Below are 24327 nucleotides of genomic sequence, written 5' to 3'. Positions count from 1 at the left end.
GAATTAGATTGATTAAACTGTGTTTTGGATTCAAAGTCATTTATTCATTCATTTGTTCATCTCAACTCTACCTACAAATGTTGGCTAGGGTTCCATTGGTTTCAAATGTATTAACCTCCCAGTCGGCTGTTGTAAATTCAATCCTATCTTTAAATCTAATCAACTAATTGCATCAGATGAAAGCAAAATTTCCAAACCAGTGCTTCCAAGCAGTTTTCCTCCAGGGTAGAGACAGGAGAATCCTCAGCAGGCACTTCCACTCCTACTTTTGACATCCCCTCGAAGCTCCGCCCCTCAAGTACTCCACGCCCCTCTTTCGTACACACCGCCGTCAGGGCCGGCGTCAGACGTCGAGCGGAAGTGACGTAAGGCGGCCGCCGGAGCTGTCGTTCTGCGTTGCGCGACTAGGCCTGAGAGTGGAGTGGGCTCTGCGCCCGTGAATATAACGCTATGTCGATCGAAATCGAGTCCTCGGAGTGAGTCCTGCGGTGGCGGTGTTCGCGAAGTGGCGGGGGCCGGGAGGTGAAGGGTGCGGGGTGGAAGGTGCTCAGGCAGAGGCGTCTGAGAGGCTAAGACGTGGGGGGGGGCATTTCCTTGTTCACAAAGAAGCTCCTTGCATCTGGCAACCTCGGACGCGGGCCCATTGGAAAGTAGCGGACGAGAAGCCCCAAGCCCGGTGGGAGGCGGCGCGGGGCTGGAGAAGGGATACGCCTTGAGACCCGAGGTCTGGCGCGCTGTGTGACTGATCGTATTACGCATCCACGCTTGACTCTAATTATCTGCACAAGGGGTCTTGTGCTCTAAGCCTTCCTGTTCTTCTCCGCCCTGTTAAACAAGTGTGATTCACTTCTTCTGTGCTTACATGGCTCCTTTGCTTTCCTCTGCCCAGCACGTAACCCAGTATTGTCACTGTGTCTCTGTCTGCCCTACTAGCTTGCGTGGGCGCCGTATAGTCCCAGTGCCTAGCTCACCGCAGAGGCTCGACTGCTGCCTTTGCAGAGAATGAACGACGAGCTATTTTATCAGGCTCTATCTATCTGGTGCTGAATTTTGGCTAGTCTGAGCCCTGTGCAGCTACAAAGGAGAGAGACAATCTGGAGATTGGGCCAGAAGAATGATAAATTTGGGGGAATAAGGGACTAATGAGTGACTAAAGGAGGTCTTTAGTGAACTTCTCCAGGACTCCGTCTTCCACCTTGCCCTTGGCCAAACTTAATTAAATCATCAGATGTACCATTTGTGTCTTGAGTGTAAGGGAGAGGACTTGTCCTGAAGACTTGCCATAGGAAGAATGGAGGTTTATTCATTCAACAAATATTGAAGTCTACTATGTACTGTTCTAGACCCTGGGGACACAGTAGTGAACAAAACAGACAAAAATTCTTGTCCCTAATAGAATGTGCATGGTGATTGGGGAAGGCAAACAACAGACAAAAACAATAAGTAAAATATGAGGCTTATCAGATGGTGATGAGTGTTGTGGAGAAAAATAAAGCAAAGAAGAGTGATAGAGACTTGCTGGAGTTAAGACAACTAAGTCAGGGCTGAAGTTGGAAAGGATTCCATGCTTTGGGGCCTGAATAATAGTGGACACTGACCATCTCCCAGCCTTGGGCTGCTGCACATTTTTATTAGTAATAATAGCTACTTTTTAGTAAGTATTTTCTGTGATAGTCATGCTATAAGCTGTATAGTCAACCGTTTCATCAAGCTTTCAAGGCAGATATTTTTCTTAACAGATGAGGAAACAGGCACAGAGATAACTGACTTGCCCAAGGTCACAGTAAGTGACGGAACTCTGATTCAAATCCCAGCAATCGCCAAACCTTTTAGCTCTTCATGTATTACCTTGTGTTTGAAAGAAGTAAATTTGATTTTGGTTATGTCACATGTGAGGTCTTTACCGGGAGAGTGTCTTATTTTGGGAGTGCAAATGGAAGTGTGCTAAGTTTGGAGGATAGTAGGTACTAGAATAGCAGGGATCTAAGCCTGGGTATCTCTTGAAGGGGCCCTGGGAGAAAAGACTACTAGCAGTAATCAGTTTCCTTCTGCAGGGGGTTTTTAAGAAGAGGGTATTTGCTTTTTTATCAGGGATGTATGCTCAAGAGCCACACTGCCAGTTTGAATCTTCATTTTTCCACTATCTCTGTTACTTGGTGAAATCCTCATTGTAAAATGGACGTAATGGGAATAACTTAACCTCATAGAGTGGTTTTGAGGAGTAAATGAATCAACATATCTAAAATGCTTAGAATAGTACTTGGTATATAGTAAACACATAATAAACATAGGCTGTTCTATGATTATTATTTCTCCTCAGGAGAGGGAATTCACTAAATTCCAATCTGAAATCCCTTCCAACCAAAACAGTATAACCTTCTATACTAGTGCTGTCCAGTAGAAAGACAGTGTGAGTCACATAGGTACTTTTAAAGAAAGAGAAGGAAAACAATGTATCACAGCATTGTACAGTGAACTTTTGTAGTCTATATGGAAGATTTCTTCACAAGACTCATTATTAAAGTTCAAGATCAAGAAGTTTTAACTGTAACTATTTTACTCTAAATAATTTGTAAGTTTTCTGGCACACGTTGAAAGTGGTTGTTTGTTCTCTCAATATTTGGCAATAATCTGGCTCGTTTTTTCCTTAGGGAACTGAATTTACAATGTTTTTAATTCACTTGTTCAGAAAATTTGGTAATAAGGGCACTGGGTAGGTATTATGTTTGCAAATGAGAACATACAGCTTTGTTTTACTTTTATATATAGTGTAGCTCTATTTATTTGTGTTCAACAAATCCCTATTAAGAAAATCTCAATTCACATTTTTTTGGCTGTCATTTAAAAAATGGACCAAATCATCCCACAAGCATTAAGAGTATTTGTGTCAATAACTAGACTAAGTTTAAATATTTTACTACAGTGTGCAACAATATAATTGTACAAATTAATAAAAAACTTGGCATAATAAAAAGATCTCTGGCCTTGGAAGTAAGAGAATCACCTTGAAACCAACTCGCTTTCTAGATGACTGTGAGACTTTGGACAAATTATTTCCCTTCTCTGAACCCCAGTTCTCCTAATTTTGAGATGGAGGTAGGACTGGGTGATTCCCAGCATCCCTTGTAACTTAGATTTTGTGATTTTTGGAAAGTTTTACTTATGTGATAAAGAAATGGATAGTAGGTAGTGAAAGGAAGACGGTTGAGTCAGAGAAATAAGCTGGGGTGGGCTTTATTTTGTGGCCTCTTTGGTGAGTGAGGATCCCTGAGCTGGATGACTTGCTTTTTTCTTTCAGTGTGATCCGTCTTATCATGCAGTACCTGAAGGAGAACAGTTTACATCGGGCTTTAGCCACCTTACAGGAAGAGACTACTGTGTCCCTGAATACCGTGGACAGCATTGAGAGTTTTGTGGCTGACATTAATAGTGGCCACTGGGATACTGTTTTACAGGCTATACAGTCTCTGAAACTGCCAGACAAAACCCTCATTGACCTCTATGAACAGGTAAGAGTGGAGGTGATGCTGAGCCTTGTGGGTTGGTTTATTGTGGGCCCCCTAACTGGGAAGTGCATTCCTTCAAGCACTGTAAGGACTGTAACAGTCCTTAAAACTTACACTGTCAAGGCTTGAGTGATACTTGGTATATTTTTTCTCTCTTAGAAAAGCCAAGATTTTCCCAAATTGAAATTATTTCTTAAGTGATCATTACATTAACTGTTCTGAAACCAATTTTTCTGACACTAACTGCAATTCAGTTCTGGCATTAACCACCCAAAGTTAGCGCAGACCCCACAGGTTAGGGGTTCAGTCCTCCATGAGATTGCCCTTAGTTCAGACACCAGCTGCACTTTGGGGTCTCAGGCCACCCATACTTCTAATAAGTGGTTACAAATTTGGGGGTCCCCATGAATTGATAATTCATTAGAATGACTCACAGAACTCAGTAAAGCGCTATATTGATGATTGCAGTTTTATTGTCAAGGATAGAGATCAGGACCAGCCAAATGTAGAATCACATAGGGTAGTCTGGGGAGTCCTGAACAAGGAGCTTCCAGTGCCCTCTCCCCATGGAATCAGTGTCTTTCTCACTTGGTGTATGAATGTGTTCACCAACCAGGAAGCTCCTTTGGTGTTTTTATTGGGGTTTCATTCAATCTCCAGCTTCCCAGCACTCCTGGAGGTTGGGTTGGCTCAGTGCCTCAACCCTCTGACCACATGGTTGGTCTTTCAGTAACCAGCCCCCATCCGGAGCTAGCTTCCTGGCACAAACTCAGGTGAGAGGCAGGGGGCTCATTAATAACGGAGAGACTCCTATCACTGGCAAAATTTCAGGTGTTTTAGAAGCTTCATGCCGGGAAACCAGGACAAAAGATCATTTATTATTTATACAACAGAGCAGAATGGACTTTCTGGAAATAAGAATTTAGCATTGTGTATAAAAATAGGGTAGTTGGTTGGTTTCTTTACAATCCATAAGAGTTCAGTAATTTCCCAAAGAGAATTTTGGTATTTGGGGAAAGATTTCTATGGAGTTCATGGAGATATTCCGAACATCTTTATTTTTCTTCAGCATCTATATTCTGAACAGGTGGCCTGAGAGGAGAGGAGATTGGTAGATAAAAATGGAGGTGGAAGTTGAAGGACTGAAGTCATTACTTAAATTACTTCAGGTGTCTACCTGAAAACGCTAGTGAAAGGGGCATTTCCCAATACTGGAAATAACTTTGACAGGCCATTTCTGCATACTGAAAAAGAAGTGTTACTAAGAGAATGCATTGAAACAGCCATTTTCTTTCACTTATCCAGGTGGTTCTAGAATTGATAGAGCTCCGTGAATTGGGGGCTGCCAGGTCACTTCTGAGACAGACTGACCCTATGATCATGTTAAAACAAACGCAGCCAGAACGGTATATTCATCTGGAGAACCTCTTGGCCAGGTCTTATTTTGATCCTCGTGAGGTATGAACGGTAATAAAAAAGAAACTTGTTAACTTTGAAAACATGCAATAATGTAATTGTAAAGATCATTTTATTGGATACGTTTTGTGATTTTGATTTAATTTTCAATAGTGATACTTTTTGTAGATGTTGGTTGAAATTTGCATATGTTAAAGGGAATAATCTTGTTTTCTGAGTATTGGAGGGTCTTCCCTTCCCTGCCTACCCTATTTTAGAGGATTGTGTGTCAATTAGTAAAGAAGCAGGATATTTATTCTGGAATCATTTCCCCATTAGCCCAAGCACTAGTCTGGTTCTGAAGTGCTACCTGACTGCTGGTATATTCCCTGGGCATTTGTGTCCCTTGTCCCTGACCATTGCATTTCCTCCCAGCTCTTTTAGTTCTTAGAAGCTCGTGCTTTTACTTCTCAGCCGATTATGCATACTGGTAGAACATGGTGACTGATACTCTTCATTCTTTCAATACCTTATTGTATACTTTCATTCTTTCTCACTCAGCCTTTTACTAGTCTAAATGGGAGGAAGAATTTAATAGACGTTGAATAATGGAAAGTTAGGGTAAACTCACAGAAACCAGGAGGATAATGGAAAGAAGTTTAGATTACCAAGACAGGATTTGTTAGAAGTGGTCAAGAACTTTTGGGCTGGGGGTTATTTGACTGAAGAAATTACCAAAGAATATAAAAGAATCCTTGGCTCTGCAAATTTTTCAAACTCTGGGAAACAGCCCTGGGTTGGCGTGGTTTACTTGGACTGTTTTCAGAAATAATAGCATGGATTGGCTGACCTCAGTTTTCTCCTAGCTCATACTTTTGAAATGCAAGTGGATGGACTTGGGAAGTCGTTTAAAAAACCTAATTGATTTAATTAATTACATGTTTAACTGGGTAGTTTCTTTTCATGTTTTCCTTTTTGAATATTTCTGCATGATGATTGTTGTTTTTTTAAAATAAGCACACTTATATCTTATAGTCGTTTCTTGAAAATGATGCTCCTCCCTCTCCTTTTTCAGGCATACCCAGATGGAAGTAGCAAAGAGAAGAGAAGAGCAGCAATTGCCCAGGCCTTAGCTGGTGAAGTCAGTGTGGTACCTCCATCTCGTCTCATGGCATTGCTGGGACAGGTGATTAAAGTCTGAAACTGAAATTACATACCCTGTATGTAAACTATATGTATGAGCTAAAGAAATCAGCCATCCTAAGTACTGGAGGCGCTTGTACTAACAGCTGTACCATGCCACCCTCATCTTTCCTGGGAGAGGCAGTATATAGATGAGTGGTTAAGGGCACAAGCTCTAGAATCAGAATTGGGGTGACCATATCATGGATCATTCCCTCCAGGATAACTTGCGGGCGCTGTGAATCATTGTGCCAGGCAAATTGGAACAAATGTTTACCCTAGTTGGAATCCAAGCTCTCTCGCTAGCATTGTGGTGTTGGGCATGTTACCTGACTTTTCTGATTCCATTTACTAATGGTGCTGTAGGAAGGATTAAATGACACAATCCATATAGCACTTAAAGCATTTCCTGTGTTTCCTGACACCTTGTAAACAGCTTAGTAAATGGTAGCTGCTGATCGGGATTTTTTTTTATTAGTAGTAGTATTACTACTGTTGTCATTATTATAAAGCTACCTAGAGTGATAGATGTTTTATAACAGAACAAACCACCTGACTTCTCTTGAGACGGGGGCAAGATAGTCACCTGATGGCATAGTTGTTGGGCGAGGCCCTGGGAGCTAATTGCTCTTAATACGGACTTTGTCATTACCTCATCTCCTGCCTTACCCTTGAGGGGTGTTTGGTGTCTCCAATTCCTAAAACTTTTTGGAGTTTTCAAGGTAGTTTGGCTTGCTTTTTGTGGCTTCCTCATCCCCGCCTTGTATAATTAGGTTTCATTTTTCTCAGTTCTTTTGGTTGCCACTGGTTCAGTCACTTTTCAGTTTCTGAAATTTAACATTTCTCTTTTGCTGTTTTCTTTCATTCTCTCTTTGTCTTTTTGGCTATGTACTCTTTTTATTCTTTTATTATTGTCACTTTAGGGGAGTTTCTGGAGGAAGTAGAAATAAACGCACATGTTCCTACACATTTAATTGGTTAGATGTGAGGAGTGAGTGAGGCTTTGCTCTGAGTTGCCGTTTTCGGCTTCTGGCTTGAGTGACTTGATAAAGAATACAAGAAGTGCAGGTTGTTTTGGGGATGGAGGGAGAAACTGGAGAAGGGGCAGCAGTTCTGGATGTACTAATTTTGAAGTTCTTGTGGGACATACAAGTGGAGATGTCCAGTTTCAGTGCAGTAGTCCTCCGTTATCCGCGGTTTCACTTTCTGTGGTTTCTGTTACTTGGGGTCAAAATATTAAATGGAAAATTCTGAGTAGTGTGATGAAATCTTGCACCATCCTGATCCATCTCACCCAGGACGTGAATCGCCCCTTTGTCTAATGTATCCACGCTGTATACGCTACTGCTCATTAGTCACTTAGTAGCTGTACTGGTTGTACTAGATGGACTGTCACAGTATCCCAGTGCTTGTATTTAAGTAATCCTTGTGGTGGCCTCACACTATATCACATGCCTATGTCATTCACCTCCCTTCATCTCATCACGTAGGCATTGTATTACATCGTCACAAGACGAAGGGTGAGTACAGTCCAATAAGATATTTTGAGGGAGTCCACATCCACATAACTTTTATTACAGTATATTATAATTGTTATATTTTATTGGTTGTTGTTAATCTCTTACTGTGCCTAATTTAGAAATTAAACTTTATCATAGGTATATATGTATAGGAACAAAGATAGTATATATAGGGTTCAGTACTATGTGAGGTTTCGGGAATCCATGGGGGGTCTTGGAACTTATCACCCGTGGATGAGGGGGACTGCTATACTGGGATTTGTGAATCTGGACCTCACCCATGAGGTTTTGGCTAGTTAGAGACTTATAAATTGCAATAGTGGTTAAAGCCGTAGATGTAAGTATGATTCCCCAGGGAAAGCATGTAGAATAAGAAAGGTAAAAATGTGAGAAGAAAACTGTAGGGAGCACTTAAAGTCAACAGGGTGAACAGAGAAAGGAACAGCCAGAGAGATAAAAGGGAAGCCAAGGGAATATCGTTAGAAAAGCCAAGAGACGAGTTTCAGGAAGACGAGTGGTCATCAAGGTCGAGAGCAGCAGAGAACATGAGGAAGTTTAGGTTCAGAAAGCAGTTTGGTTTTGGCTTTGGGATATCTGAGACGCATTCCAGTGGAAAGTGGGGCAGAAGTTATGTTGCAATGAGTTAGGTTTGAATTAACTGAGAAGTGAAGACATTGAATTTAAATGGCTCTTGAAGATTGGTTGTTAAAGGAAAATGATGTCGGTGGGGGGAGGGGAGGGCAATAGTTAATGAACAGAGAGCAAATGAGGGGATTTCTTTTTTTTAAAGATGGAAGTGATTTGAAACTATTATAGACTAAGAGTAAAGGCCGGCAGAGAGTACACATTGATTGGAGAGAGGCCCTGAGGAGATACAAGTTTTCTTGTCATTGCAGTAAAACATGAAAAACAAGTAACTTGAATTTTGGGAAGAAATAAAGAAAACTACTAATATTTAGAAGCATTATATATTTCAACTATAATAACTGTATAATTAATTTACAAGTTTGGTAACACTGCCATATATAAAATAATACAAAAGTTGATTTAATTTCTATATATCAGCAGTAGCCAGTTAGAAAATTCAGTGAAAAAAAAAAAGCTCTTGTTTATAGCAACAACATACACTATAAAAATTGTAGCTCTCACTTTTGTGGGAAATAGGTGATTTTCTTTTTTTTTTAAAGATTTTATTGGGGAAGGGGAACAGGACTTTAGTGGGGAACAGTGTGTACTTCCAGGACTTTTTTCCAAGTCAAGTTGTTGTCTTTTCAGTCTTAGTTGTGGAAGGTGCAGTTCAGCTCCAGGTCCAGTTGCCATTGCTAGTTGCAGGGTGCGCAGCTCACCATCCCTTGTGGGAGTTGAACCAGTAACCTTGTGGTTGAGAGGACGTGCTCCAACCAACTGAGCCATCCGGGAGCTCAGCGGCAGCTCAGCTCAAGGTGCTGTGTTCAATTTTAGTTGCAGGGGGCGGAGCCCACCATCCCTTGTGGGACTCGAGGAGTTGAACTGGCAGCCTTGTGGTTGAGAGCCCACTGGCCCATGCGGGAATCGAACTGGCAGCCTTCGGAGTTAGGAGCATGGAGCTCTAACCGCCTGAGCCACCGGGCTGGCCCCGATTTCCTATTTTTTTTTCTTTTTTTTTCATTTGCAGCTGACATTCAATATTATTTTATATTAGTTTCAGGTGTATAGCATAGTGGTTAGACATTTATATAATTTATGCAGTGATTCCCCCAGTTAGTCTAGTACCCACCTGGCATGGTACATAGTTATTCCAATATTATTGACTATATTCTCTATGCTGTACTTTACATTCCTGTGACTATTTTATAACTACCAATTTGTATTTCTTAATCCCTTCACCTTTTTCACCCTGCTCCCCAACCCCACTCTCCTCAGTTTGTTTTCTGTAGATGATTTACATTTTTAAAAAAGGCAAAAACCCTTCAAAACTTACAAGAGAAGTGAAAGATTTGAATAAATGGTGAAACAGTTATTTTCCTAGGTAAGACTGATTGTCAATGTCAGTTCTTAGATTTACGGCAATTATAATAAAGATCACAAATAGGATTAGAACTCTTTCACAAAAGAAGTCTAGCGTTCATCTGGAAAAATAAACTTGGAAGCACGTTCATCAAAGAAATTTTAAAAAGGAAAAATGTTGAGAGCATATTAGTCCTAGAAATATTGAAGCATTTAATGAGGGTTCGTAGTTTGAATCATTTTGGTATTTAGCACAAGAATATCTGTTGCAACCAGTGCAACAACAATGCAAGAAACTGATCCCATTGTTTATAAGAATTTACTAGAAGATCATGGCAGTGTCACAAAACCAAGGAGTAGGGAAAAATTATTCAGTTTATGGTGTTGGGGCACTTACTTTAGAATGGAGGAAAATGGTTATATTCAGAGCCTTCTCTCATATTTTATAGAGCATAATTTCTGATAGATTGAAAGTTAAATATTTTAAGAAAATATGAAAACTAGAAGATAATACAGAGGGTGCCAAAAAAATGTACGCACATTTTAAGAAAGGCAAAAACTATTAAAATTGTAATACTCAGTATATACTGATAACAAAAGATGACTACAAGTCATGAGTATACATTTTGTTGGCACCTCGATATATCAAACTTCCTGATAGGGAAGGACTTCTTATGATTAGGGAATAAACACCAAGGTAAAGGTCAACAAATTTAATCACTGAAGAGTTTAACTTAAGATAAAAAGAAAGCTATAAAGCTATAATCAAAAATAGGCAGATTGGGAAAAAAAATCTTTCTGCAAATAATAAATAATAGATACCTTGATCACATTAAAAGTTCACAAATTGATAAGAAAAATAGGAAGACTATGATAGATCCTTGAGCAAAGAATGTGAATAAATGGTAAACAGGAGAGGAAATACATGTAGTTAATAAACTTGAAGAAAAGTTCAAACTAATCGGAGAGCTGACTAAATTAAAGCAGGGTATAAGTTTCCACTCATTAAATTAGCAAAATTTAAAAATGATATCTAACATTGTTGTGTTTTTGATATAACAAAGGGAAAAGGAATGGACGTTGATCATATGCCTGTTACGTAGACTTTACATACGTTATTTTGTTATATCCTTTCAGCAGCTCTGGGAATTAGGCTTTTTTTTTTTTTTTTTTTAACTTTTTCAGTTAATGAAATTGGGAGTCAAAATAACATTTGGCAAATGATCTAGCCTAGAGACATCTGTCTCCAAAGTCCATGATTTTTCCACTGTCCATAATGCAATTGTGAGCGCTATTGAAGTTGCAACTTTTTGGAAAAACAGTTTGGCAGTATATATCAAGAGCCTTGACCATTCGTATTCTTCTTTTTTGGATTCAATAATTCCTATTCTAGGAATCTATTCTAAGGTGGGAATATCCCCAAAATAGAAAAAGCTGCATGTCCGAAGATGTTTGTTGTAGCATTATTTAGATTAGTGAAAAATGGGAAGTGGTGTAAATGTCCATTAATGTATTAATTAAATAAACTGTTAAACATCCACTAGATAGAATATATTTTATAGCCATGGAAATGATAGTTACGGTATAGCGTGATCTGATGTTAAGTGAAAACAGGAGAATATAAAATTTTACATATGGTATAATTACAGCTATGTTAATTAAATACGTGTAAGGGGGGAAATATTAGAAAGTAATATACAATGCTAATGTGGCTGTATTTGGATGTTGGCACTATGGGAGATTTCTGTTTTCCAAATTTTGTTTTATTATAAGAGTCACACCTATAAGAAAATAGGTGTGGAAAGATGGACCTATTGGCTCTCAGAGTCCCCTTCCACCCTGAGCTCAGCCGGTGTTCATAGAACACACAGAGTAGCACAGATTATGTTGTTTAGGTGGCCAGAGATGGTTGGGTCTGGATGGCTCAGTTTCCTGTGAACCTCACTCATCCTTACGGGCTTGGCTTTGTCTGAGCAATGAGGATCAGATCTTAAAAGCACCCAAGTAGATTACTGTACATTTCTTTTCTCATAGGCACTGAAGTGGCAGCAGCACCAGGGGTTGCTTCCTCCTGGCATGACCATAGATTTGTTCCGAGGCAAAGCAGCTGTCAAAGATGTAGAAGAAGAAAAGTTTCCTACACAGCTGAGCAGGCATATTAAGGTAGGACCTTAGACACTCAGCAGTTGGTAATTATTTGTTGAGGACTCGATATGTGCTTGCCCAGCTAGGTCCTATGCCAGAAGCTTGGGTTGCGAGCAGAATTCATTCTCCAGCTCTGTCAACATTCAGGGTTGCGGTTGGTGACCCCTGGGGTCCTGTGGCCTGGCATTGGCACATATCAGATATATAACCAAGTAGACATACAGTTGACATCTGGCCCATCGTCTGCCCTTGCTCCCAGGAAGCCTGCATTTGGAAGAATGGTTAACCTTTTGGTTAAGCCTGGGACTGACTATGCACTTCTAATATATTTGTCTTGTTCGGTATTTGTGTTTTTGCCTGCCTCAGTCAGGCAAAGTACCAGGCATGGATTGTAAAGTGGGCTTGTGTGGTGTTTGAACAAGATAACTTTTATCATCTTACGGCTGGTTTTTTTTTAAAAAAAAATCTGAGACTCTTCTAGGAAAAAACACAATCAAGTAATTGCTGCAGTTCCCAGAATTACAAGCATATTTGCTACTTCAACATCTACTTTATGTTATAGTTTCTTTTTGGGTTTTTGCTCCCATTGAATTTATGGGTTTTAAAATAATTCGTATTCCTCAAATCTTTGACTTTTGCTTGCTTTGAATTTGTCTTTTCTGGGTTTTACATTTTGACTTGTGTGTAAAGATATTTTCGAGCAGTACTTTTATCCTGGCTGAAACCTTGAGAAAAATAGAAATCCATATAATTATACTGCTGGGCTAAAATTTTTGTTACAAACACTTTCCTTTTTGGCATTTAAAATGAAATTCATAACAGCGTTTCTCTGTTCTCATCTGTCTAATGTCCTGTAGTTTTCACCTGCTACTGGGAGCATGACTGCTGGTAAATGCTTAGGGTACATTTCTCGGGCAGTCTATAGCAGCTTTAATTACTTCTCTGTCACACATTATCACTTGATTAAATGAAGGTCATGAAAAGAAATTGATGGAAAATTTGTTTATAAAATAGTGTAGAACATTTACTTTGAAAAAATGAACTTTTTTTCTCCAGCTGCATAACAGGGACATATTATGTCATATTAAGTTGAGTGTAAAAGTCATACTGACAGTGGCTGGTTCTGGTAAAAATTTATTGTTTGAGTTAACAGGATTATTTGTTCTGAATTCCATGCTAAGGTAGTTTTTTTGCTTTTCTTTGGAAATAATCAGTTTCACATTAAAAAACTGGTTTCAGCCGAGAGCCTAGACGTGAAACTGCTTAGAGAAAATATATCCACAATCTCCCTGTGTCCAGGTACAGAAACGTCCCTCCAAAACTTTGTAATAATAACTAGCTATGACTTTATGCTAGGGCATGGTTTCTCAAAAGATTAAAATAGGAATTGCTTTAAGTCCACTAGATAAAAATGCATCTGTTTCATTGTTTCATTTGAAACAGTTTGGTCAGAAATCACATGTGGAGTGTGCTCGATTTTCTCCAGATGGTCAGTATCTGGTCACTGGGTCTGTTGATGGATTCATTGAAGTATGGAACTTTACAACTGGAAAAATCAGGAAGGTAAAGTATATAAAATATGTTAACTTTTCTAGTGGGAGAATTATCTATTTTTTAATTGTTATTTCTACAGTTTAAATTTATGTCTTGAATAGGTGATACGTACATCTCTGATAGAATATTTTATAAAATAGAAAAGTTGTTCAATAAAGAGTCTCACTCCCACCCTTGTCTCTCAGCTGATCAGTTCCTTTCTTTAGTCCATCCAGGGTTACCAGTTTCTTGTGTAACCTTCCTGGAATGTTCTGGGTATACATAAGCAATTTTTATTTCTAATCTAACCTAATTGTAGTACTACTTGTATTTCTTAGGTTATGAATGAAAGTTGAGTATCTTTTTATAAGTGAAAAGCCACCATTATTTCCTATTTTGTGAAGCCTGTTCATATCCTTTGCCTGTTTTTCTTTTGGAGTGTTTTTAACTGATTTGTGAGAGCTCTTTACAGTTTGAGGAAATCAACTTTTGTAATATGCATTATTACAAATATTTTTAGTTTTGACTTTTGTCTTTTGAATTAGTTTATGATTTTGCTTTATAGACTAAAATTTTTTGTATTGTCATATTTATCCATCTTCCACAATTTCTTCTAGTCCTTTTGTGTTTCATTATATGTTTAATGTTTTATCCATCTGAAATTTGTTTAGGGGGATAAAGTTGGTGTAGATCAACTTAATTTTTTCCCTAAATAGCTGTGTATTGACTACCCACTGATTTAAAATGTAATCTTTATCATAGAGCAAATTCTTCTTGGTAGTGGATTTATGAGTAATTTTTACTCTCTACTTTACATTTATAGTTTGCCTTTTTATAAACCATGAAGTACTCTCAGTTTATAATTAGAAAAAAATTAAAGATACTTCAGTTGGAACAATAATGGATAATAACAGAAACATCACAAATAGGTTAGTTAATACATGGTTAAGGAAAAGTAGCTGACAATTTGGCAAAAAAAGCATTAGTTTTTCACATCATACCCCTAAGGTAAATAAATTCAGATTTACTAAAGATGTGCAGTATGAAACGAGGCAAATTTTGCTTAGAAAAGATCAGTAAGCAAAAGATGTAGGGCATTATGTTGGCATTTTTTCCACTATTAGTTTGAATTGTGTAAAATTATTCCCAGCATTATCAGTTGTTCATTAGGACATATGTGCATGGCACTACTATTTGCTTTGGAGATTGAGATTAGGTACAAGCCATTACCTTGCTTTTAGAGAGTTTGTAGAAATCTGGGGTAACTGGGTTTTTGTGTTGCTAATTTGGTAACTGCTTATCATTGTTTCTTTTAGGATCTGAAGTACCAGGCCCAGGATAACTTCATGATGATGGATGATGCTGTTCTCTGCATGTGTTTCAGCAGAGATACAGAAATGTTAGCAACTGGGGCCCAAGATGGAAAAATCAAGGTATGGATTAGTGGCACAAACTCTTGTATGTAGACGTTTTGAGAGTTTTGTGATGAGGTAGTGTCCTACATATGATATTCAGCTTAATAAGAGGTACTGTTTCTTGAGCATCAACTTTGTGCTAGCCACGTTTTCTAGTTTAATCCTAATAATAATTCTGCCTAGGGAGGTCCAGTAATTTGTTTAGGTAAGTGATAGATCTGGGGCTTCCTTTTAGATTTGCTCGTGCCCTTTCTGTTGTACCACCCTGGCTCACCTAAGTATAATATGATGTATTGTATTTTTTTTTTTTTTTTTTTTAAGGTAATGGGATGGTCTGCAGCTGATAAGCTCTGACTTGTATTTAATTGCTGGTAAAACGCCCTGGGCTAGATAAAATACAGAAATGGTCTTTGCTAAGTGAACTTAGCGTCTAAATTTTTGTTTTAATAATTTACAAGGAAAGAGGTTTAAGTTTCACAGGATTCAGCTATCATTGTGCTATGTGGACCCGACATATCTTATTCAGCTATTAGCATGCATTTTTAATGTTGTTTTAGTACATTTGTGAGCATGGCATCTTGCTTGGCCTGTGGGCTAGTGGGACACTTTATTTACAAGTTTTCACTATTCCTTTTTTTATAAAGGTCTGGAAGATTCAAAGTGGACAGTGTTTAAGGAGATTTGAAAGGGCACACAGTAAAGGTGTTACCTGTCTAAGCTTTTCTAAGGATAGCAGTCAGATCCTTAGTGCCTCTTTTGACCAGACAATTAGGTAAGTAAGAATCTTCAAGTTGCCCTCACTTGAGTTTGATGTGATGAAGCTCTGGAGGGAGGTATTAGTGATTCCTTATGCTTTTACCAGGATGGTGCTATGTGGAGAAGGAGGGTATATGAGAGATTTAATTTCCTCAGAGTACAGCTGACACAGTGCTATTATGTTCTCCATTTGCGTCTCTACCCAGAAGAGAGATTAGAAAAAGATTATAGCAGTGTTTGATGTTTCTCAAAGTGTGGTCTGTGGACCCACCTGCATCAGAATCACTTTAGAGGGCATATTACAAATACACGTTCCTGGGACCCAGCTAAGACCTAGAAGTCTGGCCCTAAACAGAAGTTTATGGTATTATTGGCATATTTTCTTCTAGTCTCTGTTCCCACCTTTTGTTTTGGTTTTGTTTGATTGCTTGACAATGAAAATTATACTGCATACATAATTGCATAGCCCGCTTTCTTCACATAATAGGCTTCTATAATTCATCTAAAATGCATGCAGCACTTGGTCCCAAAGATAATATATAGAACATTGATTATTCTTTTCATTTTCTTTTATTTGTGATAGAATTCATGGTTTAAAATCTGGGAAAACTCTGAAGGAATTTCGTGGCCATTCTTCCTTTGTTAACGAAGCAACATTTACACAAGATGGACATTATATTATTAGTGCATCCTCTGATGGCACTGTAAAGGTTAAGTATTTGCTACTGGTTTATTTTGGGGTGTCTATTTCATTTTTGCCCTTTGAGCAGTTTTCATTGGTGGTAATTGTTTTAATTGTGGTGGCGTAAGCCTCTTGACTAGCTACTTGAGTTATAATTGAGGTGAGTCTGAGACAATAGTAATATTCTGTGGATAATTCCTATTCCCCTAGGAACCTCAAATCTCAAATCTATAAAATGAAAACAGACTTTATCATGTGTAGGAACAGAGGAAGGGTGTGGGAACCTAAACTTGAGTCATCCCCCATTTACAGTGGTTAAATTTGATCTTGCCATAGGTATGGTCCACCTGCAACAGTCAAATTCACAAAGGGCTCAGTGGCCAAAGAAATAGATCTCTTTTTTTTTTAAATGTCTTTTACCCCAATTTTTCTTTTCTTTCTTTCTTTTTTATTGGGGAACACTGGGGAACAGTGTGCCTCTCCAGGGCCCACCAGCCTCAACTCGTCATCCTTTAGTCTAGTTGTGGAGGGCACGGCTCAGCTCCAAGTCCAGTCTCCATTTTCAATCTTTAGTTGCAGGGGCGCAGCCCACCATCCCATGCGGGAATTGAACTGGCAACCTTGTTGTTGAGAGCTCGAGCTCTAACCAACTGAGACATCCAGCTGCTCCTCTAGAAGCTCAGTGGCAGCTCGTTGTCTTCAGTCTAGTTGTGGAGGGTGCAGCCCACTGGTCCATGTGGGAATTGAACCCGCAACCCTGTTGTCCAGAGCTCGCGCTCTAACCGAGTCATCCGGCCGCCCCAAAATAGATCTCTTTTTTGTTGCATGGCCTCATCCCACCCCAGACCCCCGCTTTAGGGCTTTCCTAACAGCATTTGCAGAAGAATAGAATAGGTGTAGAGTATAATAAGCCCCCTCTCAGATACTTATTTACTGCCCTAAGCTCTCAGCTGAAAGTACTGGATCTTTAATACCTTAAGAGATTCAGTTGTTTTAAGAGGGCCTTGTTTCCTAGAAAAGATGAGAAATCCAAAGAGGAAATTGCTGGAGATTTTTGAGACACTCCATTTACATTCTGGACCGTTTTTCAATTTCCTTATGTAAGTGAGTGCTTTGAGGCAAATGACCTAAACAGCCCTCTGAGGTTGCCTGTTATGGCTTGGGAATCGAACCAGAAACCGGAGGGCAGGAGATGTACTCTTCCTCGGGATGAATGGGGAAATACATTGAGCTCTTAGTACTTTAGTCATGAGATTTGCCCTCTTTGTGCTATGTATAGGGCCTTACAATGTGTAAAATGCCATCGGGAGGTCATTTATCTAGGCCTCTTTGTTTTGAGGTCTTTTCCTTTAGTTCTGCAACGCGTGGGGTAAAGCATCTCCCTGACATTTTGGACAGAAAACACTAGAAATCTTAGAACTCTTGGTCTCTAAAATGTTCACTTCTCTCCTAGGTAACTGGGCTTTAGAGAGGAGATTGGGACAGATGATAATAGTGTTTAATCAACACTGGCGCAACTACCATGTTTCCCTAAAAATAAGACCTAGCCGGACCATCAGCTCTAATGTGTCTTTTGGAGCAAAAATTAATATAAGACCCGGTCTTACATTATAGTAAAATAAAACCGGGTCTTATATTAATTTTTGCTCCAAAAGACACATTAGAGCTGATGGTCCGGCTAGGTCTTATTTTCGGGTAAACACGGTAGTGGGACAACTATTTCCTCCATTTATAGGTATTCAACATCTGTTTTGTGCTAAAGCTCTGTTGAAGGTACAGAGGAAATGCAATATAGTCCGTGCCTTTGAGGCTTTTATATCTCATTAAGTGAGTGGTGTCCAGGCAATGCCCTATAATCAATATTTGGGTCATCTCTTCTCTAAGCACATCTCAGGTGTCAGTAACTATGATGTCTGATTTAACTGCTTCAGGTCATAAAACCCTGAGGGCAAGGTGAAAAGCGTTAGGGTAGAGAACTATTACCAGAAGAAACGTTGACCTGGGAGAGGTAATACAAGTGGCCAGGAGGGGCTTCCGCTTCCACACATCCACGTGTGTGTGTAACATTGTGACTTCTGTTCAGTGGTTCAAACTGTACATTGGAATCATTTGTGGAGCTTTGTAAAAATGTACACACCTGTGCCCCACCTCAGGCTTCCCAAATCAGAATCTCAGGATAGGGTCCCCAGCATGTAACTCTAAAATGGCCCCATTTTATTTCGATGTCAGTAAGGGCAGCTTTGTGGTTGTATATGAAACAAAACAACATATGACACACATCTAAAAAGAGATAGGTGGCACTTTAGGAAAACTTTGTAAGAAAAGATCATAGATTTTATGAAGTTTTTATTATTTAGCTTTGTGACTTTTTATACCAATTAATCAGCAAATAGCTGCTAAGTGCTAACTATGCATATGGCAATGCTAGGTATTTGGACTGAAAACCAAGTAAGAACTTTTTTTTTTCTGAGTCAATTTTATTCTTTTTAATAATCTAATTTTTATTTTTTAAATCTCAAAACATTAGACATTCTTACACCCCCCAAAATGTTTATGCTTTAAATTTTTGTGTCATAGATCTGGAATATGAAGACCACCGAATGCTCAAATACCTTTAAGTCCCTGGGCAGCACTGCAGGGACCGACATCACTGTCAACAGTGTGATCCTGCTTCCTAAAAACCCAGAGCACTTTGTGGTGTGCAACAGATCAAACACAGTGGTCATCATGAACATGCAGGGGCAGGTACGTGCTCAGAAAGTGTCTTTGCAGACCCTGGTGGGCCATTCCCAAAACGGCATGTTTCGGTCCTGGCCCTTCCAGTAACCCAGTATGGGTTCACCACTCCAGAAACCACACACACTGTATTTGTTATTCAGATGCTTAAACTATACATCTATAGAACATCTCTTTGGCTTCTCAAAAGTTATCTCCTTTCCCCAGAGTGTTTGTATGTTATGCTCTTTCTTTTCCATCCTTTGGATAAATGAGGCTCTAATCTGTTTTTAAGCGTCTTAAGAATCTCACTGAAGATTTTAAGATAATAATTCCTGTCTGAATGAGGGAGATAGAGTATGTCAAGTACCCACTCGGGACATCTCCTAGCTACTACATGATCTACGTGGAACTTAATAGGAGATGGGCAATGGTGTCTTCATGATGCATGTTTGTAATCAGGACAGCTGCATAGTTCCCAAGGAACCTCACTTTTGTAGCACCAGGGACATTAGAAACATCAAGGTTGAGGTCTGAAGCCCTAAGAATGTGTCCTGGTGTTACTGAAATATTGGCCTGGGCACTTGGGGATTCTCCTGAGCATGGGGAAGACCCAAGGGCTGGTGTATGGAACTCTCTCCGTTTCTTTAGTCCGCATAACTGATCAATTAGTAGTTTAGAACCCATGGTTGAGATGGCTGGTCTGTGATATCTGCTGGACCCCTGCATGAAGCCATAGCTGCCCACTTCCTAGTTTTCTGCTTGATTTTTTAAAGACCCTTTATTTAACAAATATAATTTTAGATTCATAAAGAAGTTGCAAAACAGTATACAGAGTTCCTGAGTACCCTTTCCCCAGTGTTAACATCTTACATAACCATAGTTCAATTATCAAAACCAGGAAATTGACTTTGGTACAATTCTGTTAAATACAAACCTTTTTTAGATTTCATATGCATTCATTTTGAGGTGGGAAGTTAATACTTCTATGAAATTTTATCACGTGTAGTTTTCTATGTGACACCACAATTAGGATACAGAACTGTTTTCATCACCCCTGAAGAACTCCCTCATGTTGTACACAGTCAAACCCTCCCCACCAACCCTAACCACTGATCTGTTTTCCACTATTATAATTTTGTTATTTTGAGAATGGTGTATAAATGGAATCATGGTATGTATTTAAACTTTTAACCTTTTGCGGTTGGTTTCTTCCAGCTTGATTTATGATGATTGTAAATGGTATATAAAATAGAGCAAGCAAGGTCTTAGAGACAGTTCCACCCTGAATGGGGAGAGATCTCATTCTGTTAGAAAGCGGAAACTGGGGAGCATGAATCTAGAGCTTTGAGAACCAGTGGTATATTGACTTAGAAATTGTTGTGTGTGTGGTAATGAATTTGCTTCAGGGTAAACTGGTTCAGTAGACTAAAGAGCAGGATTGGGGACTTGGGATATACAAAATCTAAATTTCTGTCTGCCAGTAACTTTAGATAGCCTATCTGGTGAATATTTCCCAGGCAAGAGGATTTAGCACATGATGAGTAGAATTGGTGATGTAATTATAAATGACAATGAACCAAAGTGCAAAATAACAATGTAAAGATGTCCATTTAAACTGCTGCATTAAAACTGTTAATTCAGATGTTTTGTTTTTGCCTTGGGCTGTGGTATGATCTAGATTGTCAGAAGCTTCAGCTCTGGTAAGAGAGAAGGTGGTGACTTTGTTTGCTGCGCCCTTTCCCCCCGTGGCGAATGGATCTACTGTGTAGGGGAGGACTTTGTGCTCTACTGTTTTAGCACCGTCACTGGCAAACTGGAGAGAACATTGACAGTGAGTATTATTGACTTAAGGCCATCTAAAGAGATTACGTTAATGCTTGTGTCTTTCTGAACTCAAGTAAACTTTTTCCAGACTGCTGTCAGTGTGAACTCTGTATAAAAAATATAAAACTTTTATCACTAACTGAAAAAGGGCTCATAAGTAATTGTATGGAATTACCTCCTCTCTCAAGAAGTCATCCTTCAGTGAGCCCTCGGCTTCAGGTGGATAGGATGAGTGTACCTAAAGCAGAGGCGTAGGGGAATGTGCCTGTCTAGCCAACCAGATCAGCCGTATCTTCCTCAGGGGGCCTGGAGAGTGAGATGCAGCTAGTTTTCTTCGTTTCAAAGGCAAAATACTTTTACTTTATTGTCAAATTGATTTGATTATGCTGTTAAACAGCTGTATAAGAGTCAGTGCAAGGAGTGATTAATGCTCTTTTAACAACCAATCCCTGAAGCTGTGTCTTAACACAATGGAAGCTTTCCTGTGTCGCGTGATAAGAGTTTGATAGCCCTTCTCTATCTTTTAGCTGTGTCATTTGGAATATGTGGGATCCAAGATCTCAGAAGAGAGATGAAAGTCTTTACGGGATGTTTCTAAGACCCACATTTGGAAGTGGCCTATATTACTTTGTTCCTCTTTTTTTTTTCTGGTTAGAATTCAGTCACATGGCCATACCTAAATGCAAGGGGGGCAGGGAAGATATAATCTTCTGTGGTCCAGAAAGAAGTTACGGTATGGTGGTATGGTGAACGTATGAAAAATGATGTGCATACCAATATTAGAGAATCATCTCTCGTGTCATTCTTGAGTGAACTTTGGCACACCTGCCCGGTGAAGCCGCCAGTACAGCGTTAAGATGTGATGTGAGCAAAGCAAGGTGAGGTGGAGAGTGTCTTGAGTGGCCTGGACAATCCAAATTCACTGAGTTGAAGGAATCATTTGGTCTCAGTGTCTTCGCCTAGAATTTATAAAATGGTGATGATGACTAGGATCAGCTTTAGTGCAAAAATGATTTGGGACAGTTATTCACACGTTACGAAAAAATCTGCACAATGTGATGGCCTCATTTGAGGTTTTGGTTTGCTTGCTTAGCCCTCTTTGAGACTGCCTTATGTTTGATTCCTTTGGTGAAAGTGGCAGCTTCCCTCCTCTCTCCCAGTCAGGTCTGGAAGCCTCTTCAGGGTGATTTTTATACTTATATTCCCTAATCCTGTGCTTTACTTTTTCCAGGTTCATGAGAAGGATGTGATTGGTATCGCACACCATCCTCATCAGAACCTGATTGCTACTTACAGTGAAGATGGACTCCTAAAGCTCTGGAAACCCTAATTTGACCTTTTTCTTTTTAAACTAGCTTGAGAGCATGTACTTAAATGAAGACATATTCATGTGGTTTTTTTTTTTTTTTGGCCAGCTTTTCTGAGTAAATTAGACACAGAAATAAGCTTGTGAAAATTCATGTTTAAGTAGTACCTTTTTATATGTTTTTAAGGTATTCGTTTGTTTCTAATTGGAACAGTCAATGTTTTCAGTAATTTTTTACTTGGAGAGTGCAACACTGATATTTCTAGGAAAAATTAATCTTTTGATTATTTGAAAAGCTGATTAAAATGTGCCTCCTTATAGTAAAATTTGTAAATGAACTATCCCCATATTCAGTAGCTATTTGTTGTTCCATCTTTTTTTTTTTTTTTTTTTTTTTTAGATAATAAACTTTACAACTTTCTGGAGGCTGTTTTTAAATGGAAGTAAGTGCTTATCTAGTTAACATATTTATTTAGAATCTAAGGTGGGTGGGACTCCACATTATCCCTGAATCTTAATTATAGCAGGAAGTCAGTTCCTGAATAGAGACCGAAAAGGTTGCATGTTGCATAGGAGCTCATTTCACTGCTCCCATCTGTCTACTCCTCCTTCCTAGTTGTGCCTTCTCTCATGTTCTGGCCAACTCCAGAGAATGTCATGTTCATCTTCTGGATAGAACTAGTTGCAGGATCCATGAGAATTCAGTTTTGACATCTCCCTTTTGTATGTGAAGAGGGGTTTGGCATTGAAAATGTGCTATTGTCCAAAGAAAAATTAGCAGAGGACCTGAGACTTGAAGTCTTTTTTGCTATGTGCATCATTACCCCTTAGCTAAAGGAAAAAACTTAAGCCAATAACACTTGAAAATATTTTGCACGTGTCTCTTATGTTTCAACTAAAGGATGTTGAACGATGGAGTGCCTATGTAGATATGTGAAGGTGCTGTGCTAGGAACTATTTCAAGAAAGTGGGACCTTTGTTTGTGTAGTTATTTTATCCCTTTAATTTTAGCATTGTAGGCACAGAGCCAGGAGTGGTTTCCAGGCTCTCGCTCTCACATGGAAAGGTGCTCACTTGGGTAGTAAATGGCTATCAGCTGTGGCTAGTTGGCCGTCAGCTAGTGAGCCATTGGCCACTAATATAACTTGTGGTTATGCGGGGCTCGCAACAAATGGGGGGCTAGCAAGAGGATGGTGGCTGGCAAGTGTGGATTGCAGTTAGCAAGGGGTTGGTTGTTGGTTGGCAGAGAAGTGGCTGGCAGATTGTGGATCATGTGGCTCCTGTGGCTCCTGCTTTCTGTGTCTCCAACCCAGCCACTAGAGAGACGACAGTGGTGTGACTCCCCTCTCTATGGCTCCATGGGTGTCCCTTTTTGGCCTCACCATATCCTGTGTTCTTATGTGGGGCGTGGGACCAGAGACCCCGCATGACAAGCATTTATTAGGTACAAACTAGTGGGGAGAGTTCTTAGAAAGTACCAAAGACCTTTCTTTTAGCCATAAAAACCTGCAGCTGTTTGACAGAATGGTATATGCTGCCAATTTGAGAGTTGAACACAGCCATGAACCCGTGAATTCATGTAACTAGTCTGCCATCCCAGTGAAAAGAAGCCTTCACTTAAGTTTAAGGTCGAAAAGAGGAAACAGCTTATGCTAAAATCCCGTAGGAAAAAACCTTAAACAAATTAGGGTTTGATTTAGCCCATGAGCTCAAGAACTGGCAGTTAGTTGTGAGGCATGCTTTGTGTCAAGGCTCATGAAGGACAAGAACCCAGTCAGCACACATTTGGTTATTCCTTCTAGGAATTTTTATCAAACACCCCTTTTGTTCCTGCACCCCGTGCTGAGTGAGGATGGTTTAAAAAAGACCAGTTTCTGTCAGGGTGAGGAAGAAAAGCTCTCTCCCATTCTCACTCCAGTGCTGCCAAGTTTTTTAAACCCCTGTTTTTTGAGCTCATTATTCACCCCTTTTCATTTGCCACTCTTGTTTAATATTAAACATTTAACTATAGTTAAATAGTTATTTCTTTGTATTACTTATTTTAACTAGTTAAATGAAAAGTTACCTATCTTGCTGAAAAGCTTATGCTTGCTTCTGGGAAAAAAAAGCCTGTGGTGACACATTGGAAATGCTTTGTAATCAGTATATTAAGGAGACAGTCATACATTTCAAGAATTGCTTAAATTCTGATACCAGATTTAAGCTTGTGAACATGACTTTTAAACATACAATTAAAGCTATTCATTATAATTTGCTATTACTACTAACATTGAATTACAGTTACTGTGGAGCAGAAGTTAAATGATTTAAAGTAAGCCTGTAACATACCTAAAAATACCTTCCTTATATCTCATGCATG

The 24327-nt window shown here is 39.3% G+C and overlaps 1 protein-coding gene across 1 annotated transcript; it reads left to right on the top strand.

Annotated features, from left to right (window-relative positions):
* The first annotated feature begins 359 nt into the window (after window positions 1–359).
* Window positions 360–23232, top strand: SMU1 (SMU1 DNA replication regulator and spliceosomal factor). The gene is made up of 12 exons (XM_033121974.1): window positions 360–476; window positions 3299–3509; window positions 4812–4964; window positions 5977–6087; window positions 11624–11752; window positions 13178–13297; window positions 14584–14700; window positions 15327–15454; window positions 16022–16148; window positions 18698–18865; window positions 20517–20669; window positions 21894–23232. The coding sequence occupies exons 1-12, from the start codon at window positions 451–453 to the stop codon at window positions 21990–21992; spliced, it is 1542 nt and encodes a 513-aa protein (XP_032977865.1). The 5' UTR covers window positions 360–450; the 3' UTR covers window positions 21993–23232.
* The last annotated feature ends 1095 nt before the right edge of the window (window positions 23233–24327 follow it).

Source organism: Rhinolophus ferrumequinum, chromosome 12, assembly GCF_004115265.2.
Source record: "Rhinolophus ferrumequinum isolate MPI-CBG mRhiFer1 chromosome 12, mRhiFer1_v1.p, whole genome shotgun sequence".
NCBI classification, from domain to species: domain Eukaryota; kingdom Metazoa; phylum Chordata; class Mammalia; order Chiroptera; family Rhinolophidae; genus Rhinolophus; species Rhinolophus ferrumequinum.
The sequence above is the reverse complement of the archived record's forward strand: the minus strand, read 5'-3'. Positions and strand labels throughout refer to the sequence as shown.